The sequence below is a fragment of the Columba livia genome, chromosome 3 (genome assembly GCF_036013475.1).
Source record: "Columba livia isolate bColLiv1 breed racing homer chromosome 3, bColLiv1.pat.W.v2, whole genome shotgun sequence".
Classification (NCBI taxonomy): domain Eukaryota; kingdom Metazoa; phylum Chordata; class Aves; order Columbiformes; family Columbidae; genus Columba; species Columba livia.
In genome coordinates this window covers 120,419,054-120,433,453 of record NC_088604.1, presented here as the reverse complement: position 1 = coordinate 120,433,453, position 14,400 = coordinate 120,419,054, and the positions used below count along the sequence as shown (strand labels likewise).

Sequence of the window (14,400 nt, the reverse complement as noted above, 5' to 3'; positions counted from 1 at the left end):
AAATGCTCAAATCTCCATTTACAGTGGGATCTCTACCGAGGCAAATTGCGGGATCCCCCGCTCGGAGCCAGGCACGGATCCTTTGGTAAGACACCGCAGTAGCTACTCTCCTGTCATTCTCCAAACTCCCACACTACTGAGCGGCTACGGTGTCTCCAGCAGCAGCAACGACACCCACCACTGCCACCACCACGCTCACCGGCTCGCTCAGAGGGGCTCCCAACGCCAGTTAATGTGTGTGACGACAGCAGCGATAAGGACACGCAACCAGAAACTGCGAAAGGTTAAAAGGAGTAAAGCTTTGAGCCTCCCGCTGATCTAACTGGTAACACTCTGGGCTATTCTGAATGACTGGACTATTTGCTTTGTGTTTGTCTTTACTATTCTTGCTGTGTTATAACACAGACAAGCTGCCCAATCAAGGCATTATTTTTAAAGGCTTCTCTGACACGACTCAAGATGCATACTTTGCTTTGCTGAATTTGTTTTAACCCTAATATTTCAGAAGGCAATCCCAGCTCTCTGATTTCCATCCAAAGAACTACACAAACCTAAGGAAGGACACCCTTGTCCTAAGCCAAGGAAGTCACTCTCCTTCACTGCGGCACAATGGGGAGGAACTGGACAACCCCCCAGTTTCCTACCGCACATTACCTGAAGTAAAAGCGTCCAACTCTGACATTTTACGGGGCTGCGTGAAGCACAAAGAAAATCCAGTCTAGAAGCAGCAATAGCAGCCAACATTTAAGTAAATATTTTTCATTCTGAAGAACGCATGAAGCTTTCAAATTAAGGCTGTTAAAGAATATTTGCAATTTACGTCAATTGTATTAGCAGAGTGTAAAATTATATTAAGGCATTCCAATTAGATTTGGAATTTCCAGTAGAGACATCAACAATCTTTAGTTTTGCTATTTGCCTGGACAAAAATCAAGGACTGAAAAAAGTTAAGGGTTTTTTCTTTTTAATTAAAACCAAAGAAAAATAGAAGCAATTGATTCTGAAAGATTAAAAGCAAAAAGTGTCATGTCTGGTAGAACCAGCAGCACATAAATAATAATCCAGTAAAGCAGGGCATTAAGATAATGTCTATTTTGGCATTGAACCATGACTTTGTGCAAAAGCAATGCCACTTCAAGATATTTGTGACCCAGCTGGTTTACTTAATCCCACCAGTTTTCCAAAAATCAGGTCTCCTCACAACCCACATTTCCTGTCACAATATACAGTCGGTTGGGTTTGTTTCACAGAACATTGTTATCTTCAAGTGATGTTTCCACCCACAAAATATGGCAAGATATAAGAAAACAGAATAAGAAAGCTGGAGCGTAGGACCCGATATTTAGAAGCTTCCCCAACTCCTGCCGGGCCAAAGGGATTTCTGTTCAGTTTTCTAGAAATTACATTTTCCTATTAAGGACCACACAGAGAGAAACCTCAATTCCAAATTTAGAACCCATTAAACCAGCGTTACAGCTCAGTGGTGGCAAAAGCTTTTGAGGACAAACACCACCCTGGAGGACAACTGATCAATATGTGACACTAAGTCCCAGAAGCACAACGCTCGTCCCCGCGCCGCCAAGCATCACCGGATGCCCTTCGCTCCAGGAGATGCTGGAGATCCCCAGGATCTGCTCCCCAAGCAGCCTGGGCATGAGGGACCCACCACCCCACGAGATGAGCAAGCAAGTCACCTGCTTTGGAGCCTGAATCCAGCCAGAGTGCCGCTCCGCCTTCCTCAAAAATGGGACTTCTAGCACTAACAGAGGGGTTTTTCCAGTTTCTTGTGGATCTGCTGTGTCAAAGGGGTTTTTCCAGTTTCTTGTGCATCTGCTGTGTCAAGGGCTACCGTGAACTTTACATTTTAGGACAGCAAGCCTTAGGGTCTGCACCAAGCAGCAGCACACCCTCCTTGTATCTCAACATCATCATGCCTAGATGGACCAAGCAACATCTCCTGACCACAAACGTGGCAATTCACTGGGAAGCTGGCACCAGAGACAACTCAGGCTGCACGTTCCCGAAAGCACAGCCCTGCCCTCCTGCTGGCCAGGCCAGAGCAGCAGCTCTGTGTGCCGGGACAGGAGCAGAGGGGACACAAAGCAGGACGGACCCCACTGTGCAGCATGGAGACACAGACCCCAGAGAGCCCAACAGAAAAGGATCCCGCAGGGAAACCAAGAACAAGTCAGTGGAGTGGGGATGCTGAAAATGGAGAAATAAAAGGGCAAAAAAGGACAACAGAGTCCACTGGGTAAGGAGGCGAAGGGGAACACACATGCGAGTCCCTGAAGGTGCAGTACACTTGGTGTCCAAAGACCAAACGCCTCCTCAGGTCCCGCTCCCATTTACTCAACACCGAACTACACAATGGCTGGGCCAGTCACTGAATTCCAGGTTCTCTTAATGGAAGGGTATTGTGCCCACACCCAAACTTTATTTTCCGCACGTAGCTGGAGTGTGAAAACTGATTACATAAAAGCAGTATTTCCTAAGCAGCCAAGGAGAACCACCCACCCTCCCTCCACCCACATCAGAACAGCATTTTTCCTGCTCAAAGCAAGCAGCCAGAAGGACGTTTTCGTGCTGCGGGCCCTGTGTGGAACCCCCAGGCGAGCAGGAGGACAGAGCAGGACCTCTGCAGCGCCCACATCACCAACCCAACCAACCGTCTGCTTCAGACTGTAATTCAAATGACACGCTGAAAGGAATGGCATTTTCTTCCAGCAATGACACTGGCACTGAAGAATCCTGTTCGCCAACACCGGAGGTAGAAACCTTTCAGAAACAGAAAAGCAATGGGAATGTCCCAGTGGAAGGCACAGGACGAGGAGCGTGGAAGCCACCTGAGCCAACACTTGCAGAACCGGCTGCTCTTCCCGCCCAGTGCTCCAGCGGTAGCGCTGGCAACAGCTGACAACAAATACACCGAGTTTTGTAATAACATCACATGTCTAGTGAAATAACTCCATCTGTAAAAGGACTGCGAGAAGGATACATCACCCAGAGCGGCTTTTCCTATTCGCGTATCAATGGCAGAAAACAGGTGATGGAGGCAAGCAAAGAAGCAACAGAAACTACCAGAATCCAGGAGAAAAACTTCAGAATGTATCACAAGCTCAAAGCAAGATTATTGCCAAGTAAAGGTGGTATTCAAAACTCCTTTCTTGACCCACAAAGTGGGCCTTTGCTACAGCAAAGCTTCACCCGAAGATATAAAGCAAATCTAAGTAAAGAACTCTTCAGTTTCTACAATCATCAAACAAAAAATCAATTCATTAAGCTGAACTGCTTGATTACTGCTTCCATAACAAGAATAAAAAGACAGACTTTGTTTCGTGAAACACAGAAGAGTGAGACCTCAGAACGAACACAAGATCCCCAGGAGAAAACAGTCTCTACTCCAAATTTTAGCTGCCAAAAATCAGTAACGGTGCAGGTTAGTGACCCACCTGCAGCACCACAGCAGACAGACAGACAGACCGACCTCCCGTTTGCGCGTGCTGTGACTTTGCATCCGTCGCGGAGGCAGCCCGGTCCATGGTTTTTAAGGAGAACTTTAGAGAGAGACTCCGCCTTGGCCAGGTGATCTTATACCACTCAGTAAAATACTAATATTGCATTCAAACATACACATCCACACACCACACCCCTCTGTCCTTTTTCTTATCCACATGTATGAACATATCCCCCTAATGTGAAAGGAAAAGCATTTAAGGAACAACAGAAGGAAGTGATGAACAAAGTGGTGCACAAAGTGATTCATTCTGATCGCATTCCTATTTATGACTAAAAATATTCAGTAAATTTTACCTTCGCTTTTTGCAAATTAAATATTCCCTTAAAAAAAAAGCCGCCCACAAGCTGTAGCTTCTCCTTTCATTAATGTGACACACTTTGAAAGTCTGTATTATGGTTTCAGCTGAAACATAAGCTCCACCAACAAGAAACAGATTTTGGTTTTGTTTAGAAATAAAAAGCCTGACAGCAGCATGACAAAGAGGTGGCATTTCTAACTCCTTTGACTTCCTGCTGACTGCTCACTAACCCGCGTTGTTACAACATACTGATACTACCCACATTCAACTTTATATGTAATATCAAAGTTTTGGATAAAAAGCAGAGAAATAAATGGAAAGAGATGTCCCGGACCACTAGGAAAGAGCAAGTAAAGGCTGTTGTGCTAAGGCAGGTTTGTTGTGCTCATACCATCCTTATTGTTATGTGCGAGCTCAGCAGTGGGGAAAAATATCCACTCAATATTTTCTATGTATAGACACAGAGTAAGCTTCATGCTGATGCACAGTTTAGCTTTGGTAGGAGACTATTAGGCTGCAAGAGGGCAGTTTCAGTCTTCAGAAAACAAAACCATTTCCTGGATGGCTGTGCTGGGGAATGCACACTACTCTTAAAACAAACCCACAAAAAAATCGGGCAAAAATCAACTTTTTAAGAATCCACCTTTGGTGTTTCAAAAATTAACAAAATGGTTTATCTTATAGACCTACCACAATGGGACACTGGTTTTGAGGGGCCTCTCTTGTTAATACAGATATTTAACAATAAACAGGGCAAAATTCATCCTCAAAGCACACACATGTAGTCTGAGCATCTTTTACAGACTCAAGGTTTTACAGAGCAATGCAAGACCCTCACACTCTGTAACCACAGGGAAGAACTGCCACAGTTTTTCCTTCTCCTGCGTGTTGATATCAAATTGTGAGTAAATTGTTATTTCCTCAGCTTAAAGTGTCAATGACAACATACCTGGCCAGTCAGAAGTTAAATGATTTCAAGGACAGTAAAGTTCTTGGATGCCTAATTTCCTACTGCACAGTAAACAAGGCCACACAACTTCACAAGGATTTCCTGAGAAAAGCAGCTGCCTACACAAGCTCCATTTAAATCATCTCCTGTTATGATGCAATTGTTCTAAATACAGTATTATTTCACCAAATACTTAAGCCATTAATAATAAAGAACATTAACTATTAATAGCATCTTTTCACATCCTTTCATCAGGCTGCAAAGCTACAGCAAGTAATTAGGTTCTCTCATTTGGTTGTTTAGTTATACATGTAAGTTTATAAAGAGAAGTTTCCCATTAGGAAACGCTGCCTGTAAATGACACTGAAATCTTTGAGGGAAGAACGTGAGCTGCTACAGAAGAGGGAGATTCCTGAAGATCAGTGAAAACAGGAGCTCCATCTTTAACGTGTTGAGGGTATCAGAGCTGGAACCTCAGAAGAGTGTTAACAACCCAAAAGTGTTAACGACCCAAGAGTCTGGGTTGCTCACCAGGGCATCTGAGGTCTGCATGGCCGGTAGCCCAGAGTGGTACCAGGCCTCACCTGCAGAGCCAGCTGCACTGCACAGGAGACTCCCCAGCTCGTGTTATTTGAATGAGATAAAGAAAACAAGCTCAAAGCACGCATTTCAAACAATGCAACAATCAAACACCAAACTGATTTAAGCAAGTTTTTTTTTCAGTATTTTAATTGACACGGTCCAACTTGCAGCAACTTTTCCTCTTTCGGAAAAATGAAGAGTTGCAGCGAGTTGCTGAGCAATGCAGCCCCTGTGGTAAGGTACATGCCGTGTCATCTCTGCATCAGCCAAAAAGTGAAAAGCTAGAGACAGCCCCGCTCCCCTGCAACACCCAACTGCCAACCCACGCAGCAGCAGATGGACAAGGAAGATACAGCCGGAATTAACCCACTGCAATTCCCAGATTGCCAAAGCAAGCACCCACTACAACGGTGGTTTTCAAAGGCCGTTAAAGACTTCGGACACAACGGCCAGGCTCACCTCACTCCTGCAGCCATCTGGATCAATAACAGCATGGGCAGGATCTAAGCAGCATTTCGGAGGATGGCTCTATAACACCACTTCCTATTAAAAGCCCCTCCATTCATCTGAGTATCACTGTTATCTCCTCAGAGCAGGGAAAGAATTTCATCTGGCATATTTTGTTATTAGAAGTAAATAAACAAACAAAGACACACAGGTCAGCCCCACAGAAAGTTCTCTTTGTTCTCACACCGAGAGAAGAAGGAATTCTCAGGAAACAGACGCACATACCTATCACAGAGCAGCAGTGCACAGCGGCTCCCCGCAGGAGAGGCAAATCCTCTGAGGAGCCAAGATAAACTGCTTGGCTTCTGAGCACAAACTGAGCTCATGGACGGACAAGGAACACACCAGAAGCGCCACATGGATGAACTGTGTCTGCTCCCCATGTGTGGCCACTGAGCTCATCACAGGCACCAGCAGCTGGGGTGATCATCACCCTATTAACATCAGCTGGGGGCAACATCACCCTATTAACATCAGCTGGGGGCAAACACCTTCCCTCATTAACATCAGGTGGCCCCAATCATTAACTGTTCACAGCCCCCCTCTGAATGCTTCAAATTCCCACTTCACAATCCCAACTACATTTAATATCTAAATCACTAATGTATTTAATAGCAAAGTTTAGAATTTAGAACAATCTCACACAATCACAGATCCAGCGTTTATCGTCACTCTTAAAATATTTTAATAGATGCGATTAAAAAGAAAGTAAACAATCTAGCCAATTGCAAACATGTGCCCAGCTACACATGGCTCTAAAGATAAGTATTCAGTCTTTGGCAATATTTGTAACCAAAACAATACTGTGTAATTCCTCTCAACCTAAATAACTCTTGCATAAGACCCAGACTCCTTAACCATATGTTGAAGTAACGAACAGAAATTCGGGTTCTGGCAGCGCCTCAAAGCAGAAAAATATCATAATTACGCCAGAACTTACTCAAAGGCAGGAGGTCTAAAGAGCCATGCAAATCCTATGATTATGCAGACATTATTCAATTTAATTTTGGAGATTATACCCATCATAAGATTCCCTTTCACTGATTTGTGCAGATGGAATTTTTCCCTGCTTTCCCCACAATTAAATAAATTAAACAGTAGATTAGCAACTTTATCATTGCAAAAGGATATATTTATTAGCTAAATTAAAGAATGGAGATGCCACTGATTCAGCATCTATTCCCAGCACATTACCTTGCGTGACAAGCCTCTGACATAAGAGCTTGTAGTCTGTAAAATAAAAACAAATTGATGCATAAGATACCTCCATCTCAGAAGAATCCGGACAGTCATTAGAGGATTCGTTACAGCCGTTAGCATTTGTATAAGAATACGTTTAAAGACACGAATAAAGCAGTGTGAGGATGACAGGCTGTCCTGCCCTCCCCACGGACACAGAGGATGGGATACGGAGCAGCACTGCGCTTCCTGGGTTGCAACAGATTTTGGTCAATACCGGTTTAACTATCCGCTTCAGTTTTTGGTCACCTGGACACAATTCACACACAAAGGAAAACTGATTTTATCTAACAGTGTGATCTTTTAGAGACAACTCGGGTTTCAAACTGGAAATCTATATCCCTTTGCCCAGAAAAAGCAATCCTCCTTCCACCGCTACCACAGACCTTCTGCTTCCTCCAGATCCTGCTCAGCCCTTCCAGCCCCGCAGCTCCAGCCTGCTCTGGGAGGCCCCGCACACGCTCCGTCATCTGCTTCCCTTGGCAATCGCACAAGGGACACTGATGGACAGGCACCAAGGAACTGCAGCTTGTCAGAAAAAAGGGGAGAGCAGAGGTCACAAAAAACTGTCACAAACCACTAACAACTGGATAGACAGTAGGGTCTTGACATTAGACCAACAGCAGCTAGTAGACTGCGAACATTTTTAACTGGCAGCAGAAGCATTCCTATTTATCTCAGGCTTGTGTCTTATTTAAAGACAGCTTAATTAAGATGTTCTTCCTAGGCGATGAAGTTGATGACATGATTGCCCCGTTCATTAAAAAGCTGCAAGTTCCAGTACATTCCTAGGACACAAAGCACGTGAGGGGCAAACTGGGATCTCTAACACTTCTACAGGAGGGGAGGGAAAAGAAAAATAAAACTATGCTTTCTTTATTCATCCGAAAGCAATAAATGGAGACAAACCCATTAAAAGCCACAGGGAAGAGCAGCAATTTAAAAACATCTCTAACTTCAAATCTTCCTATTTTGACAGCTACAGCTAGCAGCAGATTGATTATTTCCACTTGGAAGATAAAAACATTCGACTGAGATAATTTGATTTTCCTCAGACTTTGTGAATATTAATAAGCCCATTATTTTATTGCTGTTGTAATAGTTCTCATTGATGGAAATACCAATTAAAAAAGCTGTCCACCAAACAGATGTCACGCGGCTCCAGCGCAGAGGTCTCTGTACCGTGAGCCCTGAAAACAGTCTCTGGAAGTAGAAATTATGCAGTGTTTTCAAAGCATAACAGTAGTAATTTCTATTTGAGATCATAAAACAAGAAATACAAACACATGAAAACATACTCGACTGTTCTGCTCAGAATACGTCTCACTGTTCACTATTTTTTACTTGGTAATAACAGCTTTTTTTCTTTCATTTCTGATGCAGCTTGATCATGCCACAATTTTCCTCCTACTTCATGCATAAGCGTTTCTGAATATCTCAGGATCATTTATCTGTAAGATACACATTGCTTTACATTTTCTAGCCAGATAAAGACCAAGAACTATTTCCTCGCCTATCAAATATCTAGAACCCGAAGGACATCTTCAGATCGAACTGTGCATGGCTAATTTTTGCAGCCGAGTTTCATAGTTACTATAGTAACACGCCAGCTCAAAAGAAGGTTTGTTTCATTCAAAATAATAATGGAAAACAAAGAAACAACTGAAGCACACCAAGACATGCCTCAAGTTGTAGGTGAACTGCCTTTTGTTGTTCTACCAACCCCGGCACGCAAAGCCGGGCTGGGCTGGTGGCAGCCGCCAAGCAGCAGTGTGGAAAACAGACACAACAGGAGACAAAGCCACCAACCTCCCTCCAAACCGGGTGGCCAGCAGCAAAACTCCCACAGAATCCCAAAAGCGGGGAAAACCGGGCTCCAGGCTTACAAGAATGATGTCTATACGCCTTGTGCTAAGCAGCCAGGCTCCAAAACGCTCGTCCTCCTCACCCCGGGCACTGGAGGAAGAGGAAAGTGAAACACCATCCTCACAATACACCAACCGGAAAGTTATACCCGAAAAATGCGTCACAAAACATTGAAATAACACAAGACCCATCTGCAGGCCACTCAGAAAGTGTATTTTTCCAACCACAGATCTGCTTTAAGATTGTCTTCTCAACAACCACAGCTTGCTTCTGGCCTTGTGAGCTCCAAAGTTTGAGTCTCTTGACCTCAAGTTTTATATTCCAACCACCATTCATTTCCAACCTGTCTACAGATCAGCTGTTACAAGAGGACCTGACACTTTCCTTGCAACTTTGTACCAGTCAGCAGGAGAAAACCACTGACTGGGAGGCTTAAATATTGTCCCTGACTTGCAGGAGTGTTGTTAGTGGTTATCTATGAGATAAGAAAAGATTCAGTGCTCACCGGTGGTGATGCAACAGGTTGGACAAGATGGTTGTCACTTCATAGACATGCTGCAAACTTCCTTAATTACAGACAGGGAAAACCAGCAGTTCCTCACTGACTCCTAACTTGTGGTTTGCAGGATTTCAACTCCAAGGGGAAAACTCCCAATGCAATTCAAACCCTCCCTGAGGGCTACATTGCTGTAGGGTAGGTGGAAGCTGTGTGGTTTTCTCCTGGAAAGCAAGTCAAAGGATACATACACGAAGCAAATATACTCTCAAACTTGGCAGGACTATCCTTGCACACACTGGTTAAGAGAAGAAATAGCTGTAGAAGCACTTTCAGCAGCTGAACTATAGGAGCTGGCCCCACTCTGCTAGACATCTCACACCACATGGCAATAAATAAAACGATACTTTGTCGAACTCACCTAGATGGGAACACACAATGTGAAAATAAAGACAGTAGCTTTACTATACCAGTCAAATTGCTGGTTACTCTTCCTCTCATATGTCAATATAATGGAAACCATGGAATGGCTTCTACCTTTGATGTACGCAGGTTATGGGCACCTCTCTTACAGCTTTACTGACTGCATTTGGGAGGAAAAAGGGCCTTGCACCTCAAAGAAACACTGAAGATCAGTCAGAACCTACTTTGGTAAACACAGGGTGCAAGTGAGCAGTGGAAATATTCAAGGACAGCTATATTTTCTTTTCCAAGTTGTGCTGCTCACCGTCCTTAAAACCCCCACGACTCCTCTGACCAAGGCTACGCACACCGAGCAGCACACTACAGAACTCAGCAACACACACAAAATACATCTGAGCAGCGTACATGTGGCTTTAGAATTTGCACAAAATGCAAATCACAAGACCTGCACATTCCCAGCACCAGATAAAAGGTTCCCCCTACAGAGTGCGCAGAAGCCGGTTTCTTGTAAGTGAATGGCTTCACTTCATCTGTCATTTTTGCTACCTACATAACAGTGAGTAGTAAAAAAAGGGTCCAGGAGCACATAAGTTTCACTGCAGTCCTCTTGTTTTCTTCTCCAAATATTTATATTAGCTCTTAAGAGGGTAGGCTGCTGATACACAGACACTTGCATTACACAGAATTATGTCACAGTCTCTCATAACAATGAAACTGAATACTTCTAAGTATGTAACCAATAGTAATTACAAAGATTTACATTTTAAAACACCTCCAGATACATAAATAATATATTTCAATGGGCCATGAAGTAGCCCATACATTTTTTCTATTGTTATACTGACAGAAAGCAGCACCCTGGCCTATTGTTGCAGGTACAAGAATCCCTACTATTGTTAGGATCCTTGCTACAGGTAAAGCTGCTTTGTCCTTCTCTTGGAAATAGAATTTCAAAGTTAGGGAACTCATTTGAACCCGAGTGGAGCATTTGGACAGATAGTTTTAGCATGAACTGCCAGATGCAAAACCGAGAAAGTACTAAGTTTAAATGGATACTTAACATGCTTGAAACTAAGTACTCCTGCATCTAAGAAGACCAAAGTACTCATGACAAAACTAGACAATGCTTTTATCAACACCATGTGTTCTCATCTAGTAGTTTCAAGTTCTTAAAATATAGCCTGTAACATTCCAACCCATCATTAGACGAGCATTATGTGTTACACACCTTGTCTTTGGAAACCAGGTCTCCTAAAGATGCCAGTCCTCACTTCAGAGCCCTAAATTATCATCACTGATAAATTCCATCCCTCCAATTAGGTTTTATAACACTTTGACACCACTTTTCAGCTCCACTACCTAATTTTCACACAGGTAGGTCTCCTGTACTCTAATAAAGATGAGATATTTCAGGGATTACTGTGTTCCTTGCCTTATCCTTCGGGGGGCAGGGAGGAGAAAAACAAACCAGCTCTGGAAATGCCACTTTTATCCCCACTTTTCCAAGCAACAGCAAGATTGGGTTGATTCTGTGCCTTCCATTCTGTTCTGCTCAAACCTTCCACCGCTACACTCAAACAACTCGCCTAGAAAAATGTCTGTTCACTTATCAAATAACATCCATTCTCTTTAGTCTGCAGCAAGCGTTTGTCATCATCTGTCCTCCAAATGGTGGAAAAGTAATACAAAAAATATCCTTGGCATATCACTACACAGAGAGATACCAGAAGAACGAAAAAGCAGGCTTGATGAAAGACAACAGCACAACTAACCATGAAGTCCTGTCACATACGCAAATAAAAAGCATGATGAAACCCCTCCAAATAAAATTAAATTCAGGTTTAACAACAGGAGGGTTTTTTTGTCATTATTCCAGATGCCTTTTTTTAAATTAAAAGTATCATGTTCACTCATACCATGACACCAAGTTATTATTGAAATCCTGTGTCTTTGAAACATATATAGCGTACCAATGCAACAATAGCAATGAAGAATGCACCATCATGATAACAAGGAACTTTGATCTGTTTGTTTTCACTGTTTTAATGGCCTCAAGTCAGCTTTTGCGTTTTGAACTAAGCAAAAGCAGGGCCAAGGCACACAAGCAATCCGCATGCAACGCATTAGTCATGCTGGGTCAGCTCCTGGATTAGACCTGGCAATACGGGTTTTGGCACTCCGGCAGTGCTGGCAGCTGCGCAGGGGGCGGCACACCCTCCAGTGCCACAGTTCTGAACGGGGGGTACCCAGCGTGAAGGGGTGACCCCTTAGCCAAGCCCAGGTGACACCCATGGCTAGCTGCGGCCGTCCAGGAGGCACACGCAGGACGTCAGGTTGACGTTTTTCTCCCAGCACTGCCACACCTACAGCACCGAGCAAGCCCGTACGCCTTTTGTGCTTTCACACATACTTCACTAGTTTACATTCCCTCTCGGGGTTTAAGATTCGTTGTCTGAAGCCGGAGAGCAGAGTTTCCCACCAAGGGCCGCACTCCTTGCCAGGCCCGCAGAGACGCCCATCCCCTCCGGGTGGCAGGTTTAGGAAAGGAGGCAGCGCAGCTCCCTAGTTCCTCTCCCTCGCCCCTCCCAGCGAGGTGATTTGTTTAAAATGAGTAAGATTAAGAGCACCTGTATTTCCATCCCCCCCCCGCCCAGCCCCGGAGGCCGCGGTGTCGGGCCGCCCTGCGGGTGAACCGTGCCCGGGACAATGCGGCGAGGGGACGGGACGGCGGCAGTTACGCCTCGAGCAGGTTTTGCCCCGGGGGAAGAAGCGGCCAGACCCCCGCAGCCGTTACCACCGGCTCTGCCCCCCGCACTCGCCGCCGCGACGCGGCCGTTGCCAGGCGGCGGCGGCGGCCTCGCCCCCGGGCGGCCCATGTGCGAGGCGGCGGCCGGGGCGGCGCTTCCCCCCTCCCGCCATTAGCATAACAGAGGGGAGGAGGAGGCAAAAAGAGAAGAAATTAAAGAAAAATAAAAAAGGGGGAGGGGGAGCCCTTTTTCTCGCATGAGCTGCGGCGGGGCCACGGGGAGCGGGGCCGCGCCCGGCGCGGCTGAGGGGAGGGAGGGATGCCGCAGGAGGCGGCCGAGGGCCGGCAGACAAAGGGACCCTCCCGGCGGGGTAGCGAGAACCGGAGCGATTCGGGCGAAGGCGCCCGGACGCCAAGAACCGCTGCTCCCCGCCCGGCCGCCGCCCTCCCCGGCCCCGGGGCGGAGGCACTCACCAGCCGAGCCGGACGAGGACCCTCTTTTCCGGGGGCCGGCGACGACGGGAAGCTCGGGCTTGGGCGGCTGGGGCTGAGCGGGCCGGGCGGGGGCCGAGGGCTGCTCCTGCGCGGGGGACGGCGTGGTGGCGGACGAGGAGGAGGATGAGACGGCTCCCGGGGGGCTCCAGTCGGGCTGCGGTGGCTCCGGAGCGGCGGGGCGGGGCGGCTCGGCGGGGCCGCCGAGGTCCAGCAGCTGCGGCGACCGCTCCTGCGGGGCTGCGGCGGGGGCGGGAGCCGCGGCGGGCTTCCTCTCCATCACCTCCAGCTGCTCGTCGAAGTCTTCGTCCTCCTCTTCCTCCTCCTCTTCTTCCTCCTCCTCCTTCTCGTCGTCGAGCACGAACTGGTAGTTGAACTGGGGCTGCTGCGGACGCGTTGGCCCGGAGGTGGAGGAGGAGACCAGGGGCGACTGGTCTAGCTCGTCCATGGTGCCTGGAGCGGGCGGAACAATGAGTGCGCGGCGCTGGGGCTGTGCCTGTGCCGGCTGCGGGGGGAGGGCGAGCGCTGCGCCGCCGCTGCGGGACCCAGACTCCACGCCCTGTTGAGTCACCGCTGGGGGAGGCGGCGGGCGCGGCCGCCCGCACCGCGACCCCACCCGCCGCGGCGCTGAGCGACGGCGGAGACACCCAATAGGAGCGGGAAGAGGCGCGGCGCCGCCAATGAGACGCGGCGCTGGGTGCGGCCGCCTCATTACTATGCAGCGCGGGGCAGGGCGCGCAGGCTGGGAAGCGGGGCCGGAGAACTCGGGTAAAGTTCAGCGCAGAGAACGCGGGTGGGCGGGGGCGGCCCCACCTGCGGGTCGGGGGCTGCCGCGCCTCCTGCGGGATGGGGCCGGGGCGAGGCGGGGATCCCCCCAACCCTGCGCGGGCAGCACCGTGACAGACATCTTGTGAGTGCGTGTCGTGATTCATCACTTTCTCTGCCAGCGCTTGGGTGACTTTCTTTTTTTTTAAAGAGCGGTCAGACCCCCCTAAGATGTTAAAAAAAGGACAGGGTGTGGTGGGGCTCCCCGGCACCCACCAACCGCCCTGCGGTTTCACTCACCCTGATGTGACCAAGGGGTCCCGAGGGGGCTGAGGCTCCTTCCCAATCCTGCTCCATCTCCCGGGGGATGGAAGTCATAACCAAATCATGATGCAAAAAACTGGAAGAAAAACAGAGAGCAGACATTTTTCAGAAGAGACAAACTTGTCGAAGCGCTTGTGTTGGGTTAAGCCAGCCATCTGAATGACCAGATCCAACCGTCTCTGTAAAGTCTGCC

General features: G+C 47.3%; 1 protein-coding gene across 4 annotated transcripts in view; it reads right to left on the bottom strand.

The window, feature by feature from the left end:
* RTN4 (reticulon 4) overlaps window positions 1–13,698 on the bottom strand; it is a 40,752-nt gene extending 27,054 nt beyond the window's left edge. Inside the window, exon 1 of one of the 4 annotated variants that reach the window (XM_065059959.1) lies at window positions 13,101–13,698. In XM_065059959.1, coding sequence (XP_064916031.1) covers window positions 13,101–13,566 — 466 coding nt within the window. In that variant the 5' untranslated portion in view covers window positions 13,567–13,698. The remainder of the gene's footprint in view (window positions 1–13,100) is intronic. The other 3 variants (XM_065059963.1, XM_065059961.1, XM_065059962.1) reach the window with 3 other exon arrangements.
* Window positions 13,699–14,400: the final 702 nt, after the last annotated feature.